This window comes from Pezoporus flaviventris, unplaced genomic scaffold (genome assembly GCF_033815535.1).
Source record: "Pezoporus flaviventris isolate CSIRO_AGI_PZ_B2104156 unplaced genomic scaffold, CSIRO_AGI_Pfla_v1 ptg000095l, whole genome shotgun sequence".
Classification (NCBI taxonomy): Eukaryota; Metazoa; Chordata; class Aves; order Psittaciformes; family Psittacidae; genus Pezoporus; species Pezoporus flaviventris.
This window is the reverse complement of record NW_026892643.1, coordinates 829,842-846,822: the sequence shown is the minus strand read 5'-3', so window position 1 is coordinate 846,822 and position 16,981 is coordinate 829,842. Positions and strand designations below refer to the sequence as shown.

At 40.1% G+C, this 16,981-nt stretch overlaps 1 protein-coding gene across 6 annotated transcripts in view; it reads left to right on the top strand.

Moving 5' to 3' along the window:
- Positions 1-16,981, top strand: part of FARP1 (FERM, ARH/RhoGEF and pleckstrin domain protein 1) — a 217,527-nt gene that overhangs the window by 31,815 nt on the left and 168,731 nt on the right. For 5 of the 6 annotated variants that reach the window (XM_061476300.1, XM_061476299.1, XM_061476298.1 and 2 more), the window contains exon 2: positions 10,360-10,555. In XM_061476300.1, the coding sequence (XP_061332284.1) occupies positions 10,385-10,555 (171 nt within the window). In that variant the 5' untranslated portion in view covers positions 10,360-10,384. Of the gene's footprint in view, positions 1-4,198; positions 4,215-10,359; positions 10,556-16,981 lie in introns of those variants that run through there. The other variant, XM_061476297.1, reaches the window with a different exon arrangement.

The window sequence follows — 16,981 nt, the reverse complement described above, 5'->3', positions numbered from 1 at the left end:
CTGGCCTTGAACACTGCCAGGGATGGGGCAGCCACAGCTTCTCTGGGCAACCTGGTCCAGTGTCTCATCACCCTCACAGTAAAGAATCTCTTCCTACCATCTAATCTAAACCTACCCTTTCAGTTTAAAGCCATTACTCTTTCCTATCCCTGTTGCCCTTGTAGGGCTGCAAGTACACATTGCTAGGTCATGTTGAGCTTCTCAACAGCACCCCCAAATCCTTCTCCACAGGACTGCTCTAAATCTCTTCTCCACCCAGCCGGTAACTGTGCCTGGGATTGCCCCGACCCAGGACCTTGCCCTTGGCCTTGTTGACCTTCCTGAGGCTGGCATTGGCCCACGCCTCCCAAATATACCAAGGTCCCTCTGGATAGCATCCCTTCCCTCCAGCCTGTCAACTGCGTCACAGCTTGGTGTTGTTGGCAAACTTGCTGAGAGTGCATCCAATCCCACTGTCCATGTCACCAACAGAGATGTTGAACAGTGAATCTATTAAATTGTTTTCTCAACAGCAATACATGAAGCATTTTTATCTTTTTCTTGATGGTGTGAGCATTTTTGACAGGGAGCTGTGTCATTGCCCACTGTGGTATGTCCTTGGTCAAGTGTAATAAAGGCTTCTGTTGAAAGACTAAATTAAAAAAAAAAAAATTGTACATCCAGTTACACCAAGTAGTTTTACAAACTTAGAAAAAAATTGTGGTTTTTTTTGGGGAACAGATGCTTAAATATTTAAAGCCTGCAGGATGTTTTTCTGGTTTTATAGTAGATATTATACTGAGCATACAGCTGTGACCATAAATACGTTTTTCCTGGTGAAAGACCTATGTAATAATTTTGTGGCAGTCCAATCACAAGCTTTGGCCAAAAGAAAACTAGTCAAGGCCATTCTGGCTTCACTTTAACATGTTTAGGTAGGCATCTTCCCCGGCTGCATAATGCTGAACACTGTTGTCATTGTCCTCTGTGGTTTCAAGCCACTGGCCACCCCTTCCATGCAGTGCAGTGTGGGTGGTGGCAACCTCACCAGCTTCTGTTCCGTACTTGTGCAACATACCATAACACAGTAATCATAACTGATCTCTCTCAAAAGAAAGAATGGGGTCTTGGCATGCTGACTGCCGCATTTTGGCCTTCTGCTAGGGGTCTGCATGCTCAAGGAGAGGAGAAGGCCTCTCCTCCAAAAGTCCACTGAGCACCTTAATTAGGCTCTGGTGCTTGAGAGCTCTCATGAGGAGCCAGTTTGCATTTAGGCAGTATGAATACCTCTCCTATATGCTCATACTTGGTTCAGAGAAATAGTGTTTCTCCTGAGCTGTTTTATTTTCCAAAAGCAGGACTGTGTCAGATTTTCCCCCAACTGCTGAACAGTAGTATTAATGTAATGTGTTATTTATTCTTTTGACATGTTTTTATTTCATGGAAAATGTCTGTGCTATGCTTGAGGCTTGGGTATGAGTTGCTGGATCCCATTCAGAATTCTGTTAAATCTGGAAGTAAATCAGATTACTTTCTTCTACTATAAGCACATTCCGCTTGGCTTTCACATGAGGTGTTGTATGGGTGAATGAGCCCAGAGCACTCCAGCTGGTGCAACAGCTTTATTTATGCAGAGGGATGGCATGAAAGGGTTTTGGAAAGTGCTTTTAATGGCTTCAGGATTGTACTTCAGTGATTTGTACTGCTATTGAACCACTAAACCGCTTTAAGTTCTTACCCACTTGCTTGTGTTTTCCAATGACAAACTGTGGGCTCAGGTGATGACCTGTTTGATCGAGAAACTCTGTGCTGGCTGGAAATGCAAGTGAGAGGTTTTTCTAAACTCTCCTTATATGTTCCTAGCATTTGCCATGTGGCTGTAAAGCTTCCACAGTCTTGCTGTCCATAATGTGAAATAGCTTTGTGCCCCATTGGGCTATGCTTTTGTATCTCAACTTTGAAATGCTTTAGGTCTTTGTAAAATTATAACATGTACTTTGTCACTTCTACAACACATTATATCATCAGTAAAGGACTGGTGACTCAGTAGAGGAAGCTGGATGACTTCATGTATTTCGTGCACTCACTACTGATTGATTTTTCCCTGTGGATTTTTTTCTTTTAAATGCAATTTTTTTTTCACTTGTGCGACCATGTTGAGTTTTACTTTTTCAAAGGTCTTTGTGACAGAATTGGCAAAAACAGGTTATGCAAAATGGAAGCGGTGGCAATGAAATCGAATATAAGAATGTGATACTAGTAGCTTACAACTTCTTCCTAAGCATCATTTCTTATGCAGGCAGTTTGACAACAGGTTGAGAAACATCTCAGCAGGTTGTGAGTTTCACAGAAAAGAAGAAATATCCACCTTCTGCCCCAAGGTAAAGCAGAAATTTTGTAGAAAATATATAGTCTGTTCAATTGTGAAAGTGGCAGGAAAGTATTTTCAAATCAAAACACTGTGTTAAATTTCATGTGCAAGTGAGTTATAAACAAATACCCAGTAGTTAAATGGTGATACAATAAATGCAAATCAACTGGGCAATATTTAATTCAACTTTTAAGTGTCTAACAGCAAAGCGTTTGTATAGAAATATCTCCCTCTGGACTATTAAGGGATTCATGGCTCCAAGAGCTCCCTATTTTGCTCACACTGCAAGGGAGTCTGAAGGGAAAACAAAGTTCTTAGGGGGGAGTCACTAATAGAGTAATTGGAACTAATCGTCCCTTTGGCTTAGCAGATGAGACACTAATTTTCCTTCCAGGAATAGCCAGAATTACCTGTTTGTACAGTACCTTCAAGCTGGCTGACTTAAAACTTGAAGAAGAAACTTTAAAATTGGCTGTGTTGGTTTGAAGAGGGTATTCCTGTAAGTAGCGTTGATCATGGTGCAAGCGTACAAGTGAAGACAAGTCCCTAGAGATTGGGAATTGGTCACAGCCAGTGCCAAGAGTAACTTGTATGAAGAGGACTCTGAGGGGTTCCTTTGAGAGGGTAAGCACACGAAGGCTTCATTTAATTGCTCACTTACATGTATGTGATAGCTTGGCTTGCTTGTGTAAGATGCAAGGAAGAAAAAGAAATGTTCCTTACCTGCAATAAGTTTCTAATGCAAGGTTGTCCAGAAAACATAACACACAGTGAATGAGTATGTTTACGGTCTTGTTTAATACCACTGACAGTCATTGAAAATAATTTTAATTTTGTGGGTTAAAAAGAAATATTTTTAGACTGGTTTGATTCACAGAACAATCTGTACTTATGCTTAAAGGATGAAGATTTTCACAGAGGCAATTGCAAAAGCATGCAAAAATCCATTACTGCACTTGCTGATAGATCTACTGACAGGTATGTGTTTGAGGAAGAAAGATAGCGTACATCAAATTTGTGTGGGATGGGACTGCTCTTTGCTGACATCTGGCAGAGGACTTGGAATCTGGGACAGCTGCTAGTGCCACAGAATTGCAGACAGCTTGAGGACCTGAATGCAATGAAGATAAATGAGCTCCAGTTGGTAGTGAATGGCCCTAAAGGTAGAAGCAGTTATGAATGCAGGCCCTCTGAATGCTGTACTGATAGGCTTGCAAGAGGTTTTTTTGGTCTGTACATACATAAGTGTTCATTATCCTAGATTTCAGGCTGTATTATCAGCATACTGAATAGTTTGAGTTTCTAAAGCTTTGTGTTACTTATTGCTTAGGTCCCTAAATTTTACATTGGTTTCATGTTCTAGCTGTTTTGGTTTTAACAGCTCTGAGTACTTAGTCTGTCCATCTGTATGACCATAGCGAGTTAAAGGGTAAGACTGTGTGATTTAGGTATTTTCAGAGTCTGAATAAGATGGGCAACTTCATGGGCTATCTTTATTTTCATGAGAGAATGAATTATCCGCATCCATATATGGATGCCTTCATTGAGGGCATTTCTTATTGCTGCAAATTTTAGGAAGTCTGCAGAATTCTAAGGTATCCAGTTCTGAGACTTGCAACAGTTAGTCAGCCATGGTGGTTTTTTGGGAAGGCAGGTTTGAAGAGGTTAATTTTTGTGTCTTTAGAGACAGGGAAAATAAGTGTGTGTTTAGAAATTAAGCCCAGTTAAGGAGCTCCCCCTTCATCCTGTTCTCCACTGACTGTACAAGGGACCAGACATGAACCGCTAATGCTGGTCTTCTTGACCATACCTCAACTATACCCTCCCTAATTTTGACTTCATGAAGCAGCCATAATTTATAATGGTAATTTTTTTTTTTTTTCTAATTCCAGAAGACAGCCCAATGGTACAGAAGAACTGGCTTTTTATAATGCGTCCTTCTCTATGTGAATATTGCATATGTGAGCAGAAAGGGCAGACAGGAATCTGAACACAAATCCATCGACCACCTTCAGCTGCAACATGTTCATTAGAGGCTGAGCAACCGAGTTTAGCCTGCTGAGTGTGAGCAGAGAAGCAGACACTCAGCACCTGTGTCTTTACTACTGCCCTTCAAGCTTGAGCTATTTTTCTGTTAAGAGCTTTTGGTGTCAAATTTCTTTGCTTCACAAAAATGCAGGTCCATTAGCCTAATGAAAAACTTCTGGGTTTATGTCAGATTTCTAATGTATTATTTTCTTTGTGAGGACCTTTGGGTAATGTCAAGGGTGTATGAGGTTCTGTGTGGAGTAACATGAAGCACAGAATCATGTGATGGTTTGGGTTGAAAGGGACCTTAAAGATCATCTAGTTCCAAACTCCCTGCATAAACTTTGTGTTAGTGAGGCAGCTGTTTGTGGGTTTTGGTAGTTCCTTAAGAAAATCAAAAGAAGATTTTCTGACAAATCTTTAATATTCTCCCATGAGAAACTGCCAAAGACTCACCAGATAGTAGTTGACTTGAAAGTTTTCACCGCACTTGCTTTGTACACCTCTGCCGTGGACTTGTGGAAATTAACCGGGATAATTCTTCACAAAGTACAAAAGCCTGACCTGCTTTGGTGCTTGGTCTGTTCCCCATCATTCCAGACTGAATTTAGTTTCAGTCTGAAATTCACGTTCCTCTTGCCCTCCGCATGTGACCTGTGCGTATTACCTTGTCTTCCTTATAACTTGATTACTGTGATTCCAAAAGCTAACTCCAGTTTGTCAAGTAGTATGTTTTCCTGCAAAACTGAAAGTGCTTGAAATTGAAGATGCGTACTTGACAGGAGTGTTAGCTACAGTATTCACTGTAGTCCTCTCCACAGCTGAGGCTCTCCAAAAGTTTTACAAGAAGCTGAGAGTTAAAAGCATGTGCAAAAAGTTTGTCTGGATTGCCCTTCTTTCTCCTTGCTGCTTTATGTTCATTATCCTTCTGAATATCTGGACTGAATTTGTTCCTTTGTAGTCCTCTGGTGCCTTCCTAGACTTTAAAGATCGTTTGTAAGCCATTGAGTCAGTTTGAGGCATCTCATCTGGTGTTATATTGGTTACTTTGTAATCTCTTTCAAACGTTTCATTCCATATGATCTGGGACACCATGGGCCGGCAACTGGGAGGCCCTGGTTGTAGCTTTAGCTCTGTAGCTGCTCTGCTCAGTGACTTTACAGGCCAGTCACGTCATCCCACTGTGCCTGAGGCTTCCCCACCTTTGAAAGGCATATAGTGAACAGTGTGATGCCTTCTGTTTCATGCTGTGAAAATGTGTTTAAGCAAAGCAAAAGAAGTGGAAAAAGCCTAAATACCTGGTACTGTTCTTCCCTTGTAACAGGAGTCTCTAGGAACCTCTTGCATCAAATGTCCAGACCTCATGGCCTGATCTAGGGGAGCAGAGCAGTTAACAAATAGGATTAGTATCTATTCCAACATGAGCTGTGCTCACATTTCTAACAGTGTATTATTGCTTCTCTTTTCCTCAGTACTTTGTAATTTTTGTAATCCCTTTTTCACATTCCCCCCTTCCCTCCCAAAGCGCTGTTTAAACTCCTAGTTCACTTTACACTAAGTCAGTTTGTTTTCTTCATCCTGCCAGAGAAAAATACGTGGAAATTGTAATTGGCCTGAACCTTTCCAATGCTATAAAATTTGCCTGTTTTGAACATGGAAGGCTAAAACAGCTCTATGCTGAACTACATCATGGCCAGTATCTGTGGAACTTAAAATTGTCATCTAAGCATTTAGTATCTCTGTAAAAGGATTATTAACATGTGATTAGGACAAGAACAGGTTTACTAATCTAACTAATAGCAGTTGTAGATTTGCGTGCCAGTTAGGTGAGACGGCTTGAGCCAGTCTAGTGGCCTGCCAGCAGCTGGCTGGGCTGAGCTTACCCTGGCCTTGGGTTTGCCAGCCTGCTGAGGCCAATCTAATTTGCTTATCCAGCAGAGAACAAAACACTGAACCATTTTCTTTTGGGTTAGAACAGTGCATTGAAGGAGGCTGAGTGGCAATGCACAGTGTCAATGCACAGCATCAGGCAGGACTGCATGGGTGGGAGCTGGGTAGGAGCAGAAAGTGCCAAGGCTCTTCCACTGGCAGCTCTGCTGTCTCAGGTAACTCCTCACACAGGTCAGAATGCAGGTTAGCTCTCTGCAGATGGTGTCTCTGCATCTTTGCAGATGCTACAGCAGTACTGAGAAGGGCAAATCTGCAGCAGAAATGATAGATGTGATCTTGGCTTGCATTTTACCAGCTGTCAAAAAGAACAGGCAGAAACTCATAATTTTCAGTGTTCAGATGAGTCCTTTTTATTTGCTGCTCCTATTGATCCTGTACGGGTTGTCTACTTTCACTTACGTTTTGCTTAGGGCTGCATGTGTTAGGGTCTGGTGGCCACTGCTGTTTCTTCTCTGTTAATAAGAGAGTAGATTTAAATTAGATATTATAAAGAAGCTCTTTATTATGAGGGTGGTGAGGCACTGGCACAGGTTGCCCAGAGAAACTGTGGCTGCCCCATCCCTGACACTGTTCAAGGCCAGGTTGGATGGGGCTTTGAGCAACCTGGTCTAGTGGAAGGTGTCCCTGCCCATGGCAGGGGGGTTGGAACCAGATGGCTTTAAGGTACTGTACAACCCAAACCATTCTGTGATTCCGTGATAATACCCTCCCTAGTTAATCAACTTTGTCTTTCTACTAGAGGCTCTTTAAAATTCTCCATCTTCTTCCAAACTTGATCCTTCTTCTCATGTGACAGATGTTAGGTATCCTCATCTCCCCAAGTTTGCTCAATATTTGCTTAATACTCTTCTGTTGCATTCTGTGACCTTAGTTCACTGTCTTCTAGATTCAGAGTGATTTGGAGAAAGGTATGCAGCTTGACCGATGCCCTGCATTATTTTAGAGGGGGCAATTGTAATAATTTTTAAGGCCTCTTACATACAGGCATAATAAAGCTTTTGTGCTGATGTTATGACAGCACCACAGTGAAGCTAGCGTCATACAGAGAAAAAAAAACAACTTAAATCATGTCCAATGCAGCATGCTGATGTTTATACATACAGATTAAAAAAGGAAAGGTCTGCTTTTAGTTTTCTAAGTAGCAGATGCATGTGATGAGGGAGTCCAGTACTTCTCAGATCTTTGCTTCCAAATGGAAGCATGTGTGTATTAAATAATATAATTACAAGAGTTTCAATGTTACTAACTGTTAATAAAAAACCTCTCAGCTGTATATATGGAGTGGTTTGGCTTGTACCTTTCCTCCATGATGTTTTTTGCTCCAAAATTTGTCTTTTTGCCTTGCTTCACTAAGTTTATAGGCCTATCCAAATGTGTGTGTGGGCCACTACATCATCCAGTCAGAAGAACGTTTATCGAAAGGTTCAAGCTCTGTAATATTTCCTTGTGTTATTATTTAATGGTATCCTTGAAATGATTGGATTGATTCCTATGTTTAGGATTTAATGGAAAGAACAGATTTCCTGTTCGTCTTCTTTAAAAGTCTGTACCTAGCCAAAATCTGCTGTAGTAACATAGGAATGGTAGAGGTCCTTTCTGCTGTGCTGATGCTGTCTGTGGGATGTGGTGACTTCAGAAGAGCTCTTAAAACAGCTTTGGACTTAACAGGAATATTGATCAGTATCTTTGTGTGTAATGGCACTTCCAGCCTGGGTGCCTGTGTTACCTTTTTAAATGCTCCTGTGTACTTCACATGCAGGAAAATCAGATTTATTTGTAAATAGGCCTGGAGTCTTGTTATATTGAGCTTGGTGTCTTCTTCTGGAGTTCCTAGCTCCAGCTGTAGCTTTCTTGTTGGCACTTACTGTACCTGTTGAGCTGATATGTAGAAGTGTGTGATCCCTAATTTTTCATTCCCTTCCTTCTCAGCTAACACTTCTTTTAGTCAAAGTGGTGTTGTAAATTTTTTTACTCCAAGCTTCTTGATATGTAAAAAAGCTGTGGGAACACATTAGTCAGGACATGGAAGAATGATGTGTACTAAACAGTATATCCTGCTGAAGACAGGACTGTTTTTGTTCTGTCCTTGAGGAGGGGACTGGTGTCTTATCACCTGGCACTGTTCTTTATAGTATACTGTAGAACTGGTGATGGATTCACTAATACATAGGCTACCTTGTGCTTCCTTTTTTTCCCATAGGCTTCTCAATAGTGGTAACCTCAGAGTTAAGGCCAGTCAGTGATTGGCAGTACTCTTTCTTGTGCCTCTGTTCACCTGGAAGGCTAAATTTCCATTCTTTCTGTATGCTACATGTTTGTTTTCATTTTTTTAATGGTCATTGATCAGCATATAAAAGTCATGCAGAATGAAAATGCAATTACCAAGAAAGATAAACAGGCAGTAGCAGTGGGTTTCATCAGAAACCCAGCCAGAGTGTCAAAAGGCAGGGGGATGAAGTGAAATAAAATTCTGGTATGATGTGTAATGTTTGACAAGTAAAACTAATAGTCCTTGAATTAAAAAAGGAGGTTCAAACTTGTGCCAGTTAATGAAAAATCACACTGAACCACCATTGTAGCTCTGCTCCTGTTTTAGGATAGAATTTAGTAGAAATTGGAGTATTGTGTGCAGTTCTGGTGTCCTCAACATAAACAGGACATGGAACTGTTGGAACAAGTCCAGAGAAGGGCCACGAGGATGATCAGGGGACTGGAGCACCTCCTGTATGAAGACAGGCTGAGAAAGTTGGGGCTGTTCAGCCTGGAGAAGAGAAGGCTGCGTGGAGACCTCAGAGCAGCCTTCCAGGGTCTGAAGGGGGCCTATAGGGATGCTGGAGAGGGACTTTTCATTAGGGACGGGACAAGGGGTAAGGGGTTAAAACTTAAACAGGGGAAGTTTAGATTGGATATAAGAAGGAAGTTTTTTCATGTTAGGGTGGTGAGGCACTGGAATAGGTTGCCCAGGGAGGTTGTGAATGCTCCATCCCCAGCAGTGTTCAAGACCAGGTTGGACGAGGCCTTGGGTGATACGATTTAGTGTGAGGTGTCCCTGCCCATGGCAGCAGGGTTGGAACTTGATGATCTTAAGGTCCTTTCCAACCCTAACGATTCTATAATTCTATGAAATGTCCTGTATAACGTGGTACAAAAGTTGCATGGGAGCAAAATTAGTGTGCTGGTTTCTGAGGTTGCTTTCCATGGATATGAAGCTGAGAGAGCTTATCCACACTCAGAGAGCTGGTGCAGGTGTAGCCTTCCCCTAGCACAGCAAGGAAGGTTTGTTCCTTGGTGTTACCCTCCCACTTACAGGGCTCTGTGGGAAATAGGATTTCCTGTGCCTTTCCCAATCTGTGTTTTTGCTCTGGATAGTTTTTGGCCTTCGCAGTAGCACATCCTCATAGTCCTTGGTCTGTCAGTGGGATCAAGCTATGTTTTGGGTTTTAGAGTAATACTGGTCCCCAGAATACACAAAATGTTTGGGCCATATTACTGGGGTCATCTTGTATCCCTTTTGCTTTCATGCATTGCAGACCCTTAGGCAAGGTGGCAGCTGCTAAGGGCCAGAGAAGGCTGGGAGGACTAATGAAAAAAAATGCTGATTATAGCCAGGAGGGAGTGGTGGCTGGCAAGTGATGAGTTGTGCCAACTGCTTTCCTCTCCTTCCTCATTCATAAATACATAACAATTAGCATAATTCATTGAAACCTGGGTTCTGTCATGCTCTGTTTCCAGTGTGGTCTCATTTCCTTTTCCAGGAGAAAAGGAGTATTTTCCGATGGTGCAGTACTATACTCAGTCTGTCAGCCTTACCACCAGCAGGTGATGAGCTTGTGGGTTTTATTTTTTTCTTAAGTACAGAGGCTGCCTGATTTTCTTGCCTTCTTATGAGACATTGAAAAGAACAAAATCACAATGGTTATTACTTCATGTTAATGATCACGTGGTTTATTAGCTGTAAGTATATATACCATAATGCTTATGTGCAAAGCCCCTTATCTATATGGTCTTCTTTATCCTTATTCTTTTATCAGATATAAGAAACGTGTTTTTCTAAACATGGGTGAAACCGAGCAGAAACCAACAGCAGGATCCCGGTTAGGAGCTCAGGAAAATGCTGGGATCAGTACCTTGGAGCATGGACAGAAACCACCTATGACACCTCCAGGAAAACTTGTCTCCATCAAAATTCAGATGCTGGATGACACACAAGAAACTTTTGACATTCCGGTAAGGACATGGAGGTTGGGGTGGTCAAAGATTATTCAGGCTTTTCTAAAAGCACACGTTTTCAAACCAGTTCATGTCTTATTTCAACTGTGATCCCTTGGCTGTTGAATTCATGTTGTGGAGAAAATGGCTGTTATATCAGCGTTAAATTGATGATGGTGCAATAGAATAACATTAAACAGTGAACTGTAAATTGCAATTATTTATTCCGTTTGTTTGAACAGCTTCAGAAGAGGTGTGATTTCTTGGTGTTTTGTTTTTAGTTCCAGTATTACACCAGTGGTTTCCTCTGCTTTCTGAACAGTTGATATATTTCCTGGATGGTGTTTGCTCTTGATCCAGTAAATCACAGATCTGTACAGAATTTTTTCTTTTCCTCTGGCAAGTCCTTAGGACAGTAACTTGAAATCAAACTTGAAACTTCACTAATTTGTACCACTCTCGCAGGTACCAAGTGCTCTCACACACATTGAGTGCAAGCTAAAATCAAAGCAATCTCATCTAAAATTTTTCTATACCACTCTCAATTTAATTTAGGTTTGTACTTGCTAAGGAAACAGAGTTACTACTGCTTTTATGAGTGTGATCAGAATCATAGAATCATAGAAACGTTAGTGTTGGAAAGGACCTTAAGATCATCTAGTTCCAACCCCACTGCCATGGGCAGGGACACCTCAGTTTGGGTTAGTTTTGATACAAAGACCGATTCTGTTTTACATTATCTGGCTGTTAGTAACCACTGATGATTTTAACATGTCATGCTTAAGTAATTAACGTGTAAGGTTGCTGCGCATTGCTGCTGTTATGAAAACGTACTGGAATGTGTATTTTTCAAAGTCCGCAGGGTTCAGGGAATAGGAAACTGGAAACCTGAGTTCAAATTTCATCCTTTGTAACTTGAATTTTATGTAGCTATGGTAACTCCCATGCCTTCTTTGGGTCAGCTTTCCCTTCTGTGAAGTGGAGGGTTACCAGTGAGGTACATGGATCTTACACATATAGTGATCTGTGAAAACACTTATGGTCGTCACTGGAAATGTTATTCCTATATTAGAGATGAAGGAATTCTGATTAGGAAAATCCTCATTTAAAAAAAGAAAACAAATTTACCTGTTTATAAGGTTTTGCTTGTCTGTTTTTTCTATGTACATGCACATGCTTTTTGGACTGCTCTCTCCTGCTGTTTGTGACACAATTACAACTGTGTGTTCAATCTCAGATTTTGTTATAATAGAAAGTCCTCTGGACTGGCAGGTAGGTGTGCACCGAAGTCATCAAGTTAAATGCTAATGTATGTAGCAACTTATTATGCTTTTATGCCCTTCAGAATATCAGATATCCACAGCAAACAGACTAAAATTAGCAGTCTTTAGGTAATCATCTCTGTTGAAAAGTGTAGTTCTAGTTTAAATTATCATATGCTAATGGAAGTTGTGCTGCTTATCTTACATGGTACAAATATCCTTATTATCCCAGATACAAGTTTTTTTTCCTCTCCCCAGCTGCTACTTCACCATACTTTGGAAATGACATACAATTTATAAGAATTAATAATTCTATTTAACAAACACTTAGTAGGAACCACTTTGAGATCAGGTGCCTGTCATTAAATTGTTTAGAAGCAAGCATAAGTAATGTGCAGAAGCAGTGCATCCGTATAACTCCAGCTTTGCTTCTGGGAGTTTGAGAAAACAGTATTATTTTGCTCTTCAGTGTTAGAAGAGATCAACATTAGTTTTTGTTTTCCAACTTCAGGAACACCTGGAAGACTTGGGTTTAAATAACTCTCTCTTAACATCACTGAGATATGATTATTTTCTGAGGCTTTTTTTTTAACTACCTCTATTCAAGGAATACCTAGTTGATTTAAAAGTCAGAACTTGTGGTGAAACTTGCAGGATGCTTAGATTATAAGTCTCTTAGTGTAGCTTCCTAAAACCTTTTATCTTTAAAGTATGCATAGTCAAATGGAGCAATACACATAATTGTCAGTCTGCTCTAAAAGGTTCTTGTTTGTTATTTTTTTATAGTCCCATCTCACAAAACTGAAAAACTTTTAATACATTGAAATTGAGATGTTTATTCATGTTGGAAAACCCATGTTCCCATATATAAGCTTGCTCATTTTAGCCAGATGGGTGCAATATACACAGAAAAAGAAAATGACACCATTTCAACAAAATATTTTGGGAGCAGCAAGTGTGCTGTGGGCAGAGGATGTTAAACTTACATGCCTAAGCACATCTGTGAGCTTGCTTTCCAATGGAGAGTTAAAGGTGTTTTGTGTGGTTGAAGGTCTGAACTACTCTTTCCAAGACTTGAGGTGCCATGGTTATTAAAACGCCTTCCCAAATAGAAGTATAAAGTGAGATAGAAGTATAAACTGAGCAGGGTTTGTGTTTCCTGGAGTTACAGGAATTTTACTGGATGATCTTTTCTCTGTTAGCAAATGGGCCAAACTTTGAGTGGTTTTATCGCTGCTTCTATGGTGCCTTACAGGACAGCATGAAGTTTAAGTCATGCCAGTTTATCATTTGTTCATGATCTCTGAGAATAGATAAAAACAGATACAGGTATTACTTCTTCCTGAGTATGGGGGAAGCAGTGAAGTAGTTGGGACTGACCATCTGTCTAGTCCTCGTTCCTTGGTACTCCTACAATTTCTTCTCTTACAGGTTCACCAGCGCCCGGGTCTCCCTTAGCTAAAACTGGGTTAAGATCTTATCTATGTGGTGTTTTTTGGGTTAGTTGGTTGTGGTTTTGGTTGGGGAGGATGTGTGTTAGGTTTTTTGTTTGTTGGGTTTTGTGTGTTGGGTTTTACTTTTTTTACTTTTTTTTCTTTCCCATCATATGCAGATGAATAGTTTTTATTAGAGCAAAATCCTCTGGATTTCTGTGTCTGGCCTGTATGTAACAAAACAGGAGAAAAGCATGACCTACTTTTGCTCCCTCCCCAGTGCTGCTGCTTTTTGGGCTGTTTAAAAGTGAAGTAGCTCTTGTGTCATTTGTCCTTCAAAGGGAAATTAATTCTATTTGTGTTAGTGTTTTGATGCTGTATAATTGCACCGTGTTTGGCTCATCATATTACCTTCTCAGAAGCCTAAAGAGAAAAAGATCCACATGGTTTCATGTGGGCCTGTAGATGGTATTTTTTTGCCAGGAAAGGAATCCATAAAGTGTATGGAGAGAGTTTGTACGGGAGACTTGAAAAATGGGAAACACAATGCAGGGCCTATTCCTCCACCTTTGGCAAATGCAGTATTGTAAAAGGAAGGGTACATATGAAAATTCTTATATGTTGCTTGCTGTTTCATTGTGGAATTTCCAAACATTCCTATATTCCAAAAAGCCAGTGAAAGCTTGAACAGATGATCCTGGGTCTTTTACGCATGTCCAGTTTGCTGGTTGCGTGATTCTTTTCAAGCAAATACAGATGCTTGGGGAGGTGGGGGAAAGGTAGGAACTGCTGCTTAAAAAAAAAAAGATTGTATTACTTTCAGTTTTCATTTCCTGCCTTTAACATAAAAGGAAAATATAAGATTCATCAAATATCTTTTTGAGCACATTTTTGTCTATTCTGCTATGCGGAGATAAATTGTGAAGAATATGCTTCCCCCTTTTAAGTTATTCAGCTTTTTATGACTGTACCTTTAGTTTGAGTCTTATTGTGAACTCTCAGACAAGAGCTGGCTTCAGCTGCAGTTGTAGGTGATTAGCGCCTGAAAATAAGGCCATGAGTTGAAGGGTCATGATCATTCAACACTTGCAGTCCTTGGTGATGTGTTAGCTTTGTGGAGAGGTTCTGTGCAAGTGTGGAAGAGATTTTTGTCTCTTGCTTTTTGTTTCTAATTTCCAGTTTGGCTGTATTTACTGAAAAATTAGTTAGATATGCTGACTGAAGACTGCAGACATCCAAAATACAGCAGTCTGTTTTAGCTAGTGTTTGGCTGAGTTATGACTACGTGCTAGAATGAGCAAATACAGTCCCATTCTGGTAGGTAAGAAGGCAACAGCTTTAGCTAAAATGACTAATGTGAAGGAGGAAGAACATTTTTTTCACCCTTGTACACATAATGATAATCATATAGATAGATCTTGGGTATTTTGAAAGGTAGACACCTCTACCGTAAGACTTGCAAAACCCAACATGGCCAAATAGAAGTTGTGTACTATACAAGAGAGGGTGGAGATGTACAGTTCTGCTTGATTTTGCTCTGGCTTTATTTCTACCTGTGTTTCTATGGATCAATTCCATATAATCATAGTAAAACTTAGGGATTTTCTTATGTTTGTTCTAGTACAGTTTCCTCTGTAGATTCAAACTATAGTTTAAGTGAAAAACAGCTTTTAAGAAACAGTAAAAGTAACTGATGGTTGCATCTACTGCAGATCATTCTGGGAAGGAAAACCATTTAATGTTTAGTGATTAGGCCATTTATATTATATTTACTTTTATAGTTGTTTCAGTGCTAGAAATAATCTGCTTTGAAACTTCTAAGCAGAAAGAGTCAGTGTTCCTTTCTAGGTAATGCTGAAGACTGATTCTCATGGTAGACTGCTGTAGAATGATTTGGTGACTCAGACCAGGTTTAATCCTGACTGACATGTTGTTTGTCACTGATCATGTTCTGCTCTTTGGGTGTATGACACTGATGTGACTGGAATGATACTGCTGATACTAAATAGAAAGTCGGAGTTGTTTCTTTCTCATTAGCATCAAAGGTGAGATCAAAGTAAATCACAGGGGGTAAGGATTCTTCTAGTTAGCATCTGGTCTCTTTAATTAAACCAAACCAAAGTCCTCTTTATTGTGTCTGTAAGAAAATAGTTGCTTCCTTTTTTGTGGCAGTCTTTTGGAAAGACCAAAACCTGCCTGTCAGACTACTCAAGTTCATTAAACATCTGTTTTGTCTTATGTCAACTTTCTTTCCCTCTGAATGTGTTCAAGCCTTGTGAAATATGCAGGGTTGGAAAATGTCATCCACTTTGAGGGATTAACACCAGGTTTCTTAAGCAACAGAAGTCTCTTAATAAAAAGCAGGGTGAGGGTATAATCCTTAGTAAACATCAGTTGTAAACATTTCATTTCAATTTACTTTTCTCTCAGAAGAGAAAGGCTTCCTTCTCTTTAGGTTATCTGAGAAAAAAGACCAAATGGTCTTGGTCTACAGCATTTTTATCTTCCACGGGAGTTCAGATGTAGTACTTTGGCAGGGAATTTCCATGCCTTGAATCCCAGATTTTCAGAGAGGACTTCATAATCCTGATGGGGCACAGTTCCTTAAGGCTAACATTCTGGGTGGGTTTTTTTGTTTGGCTGGTTTTGTTTGTGTGTGCAGCCATATAATGATGGCTTATATTCTCTTTGTGGGGAAGATGCCTTCTATTAAGTGTACTCCCCACCAACTTTAGGCCCTTGTAAGAGTGCCAGGAAAACTTTAATATGAAGACGTCTTGGTACTTAATAAAAAAGATTGCACATGCTTTGTTATAAATTTGCACAAGCATTGTGTTACTCTGTTAAATTTGACATTTCAGCCACGGTTTTATAAATGTTTAAATTATTTTCTGTAACATTTATGGGTTACCGTAATTGCTTTGTCCTAGGTATTTACCCTTCTCCTCAATATGCCATTATAACCAGTGAATAAAACAATTTTATAAGAGCATTAGACAGTAAGGCAGTGCAGAAGCATGAAACAGTGGTTTATGCCTTCTTAGCCAGCTTCAACTTCAATATGAATTGCATTTTTTTCCAGCTTAGGAAGTGAACAGGAGGTCAAATGTCAGTTACTCATCAGTTTGAGACTTTTTCTTCTTGTGCTTGAAATTATTTGGCTGTCACTGTCAGACTATTTCCAATTAATATCAGGCATTTAAATATTCATTATTGTCACAGCAACCCTGCTAGATCTCCTGAAATTACAAGAAGAAAAGCATTTTTTTACCCTGTAATTCTGAAACACATCAGGTGCATTTTTCTCAGCAGAAGATTAGTCGTAGATAGCCAGTAAACTGTGATTTCTGTTGACAAATGATTAGAATGTCCTTGTTGAAAGACAGGGAATTTCAGTGACTTATGTTAATGATCTATGTGCTTTTCAAAATGGGGGAGAGAATAATCCACAAGCAAACTTCTGTAACCTGAGGCAGCAGGCTGCTTGAGCTGCTGATTTCTTTGTTACAATATTCTGTAGGCTGAACGGAATAAGTGGGGAATATAATTTTAAGCGCCAACAGATCCAGTGCATTTTCAGACTGGATTGATGTTATTTGAAGGTAACTGGGAAATGGGTGTAATTTCCTTGAATGAATTAGCCTAACTTGTAATCAGGGAAGACTTCTCAAAAAACACCTTTTCACCTCTCATGGTTCAGCTGACTTACCAAGTCATGCACCAGTGGGTGAGCTGGTACAAAGCAGAGG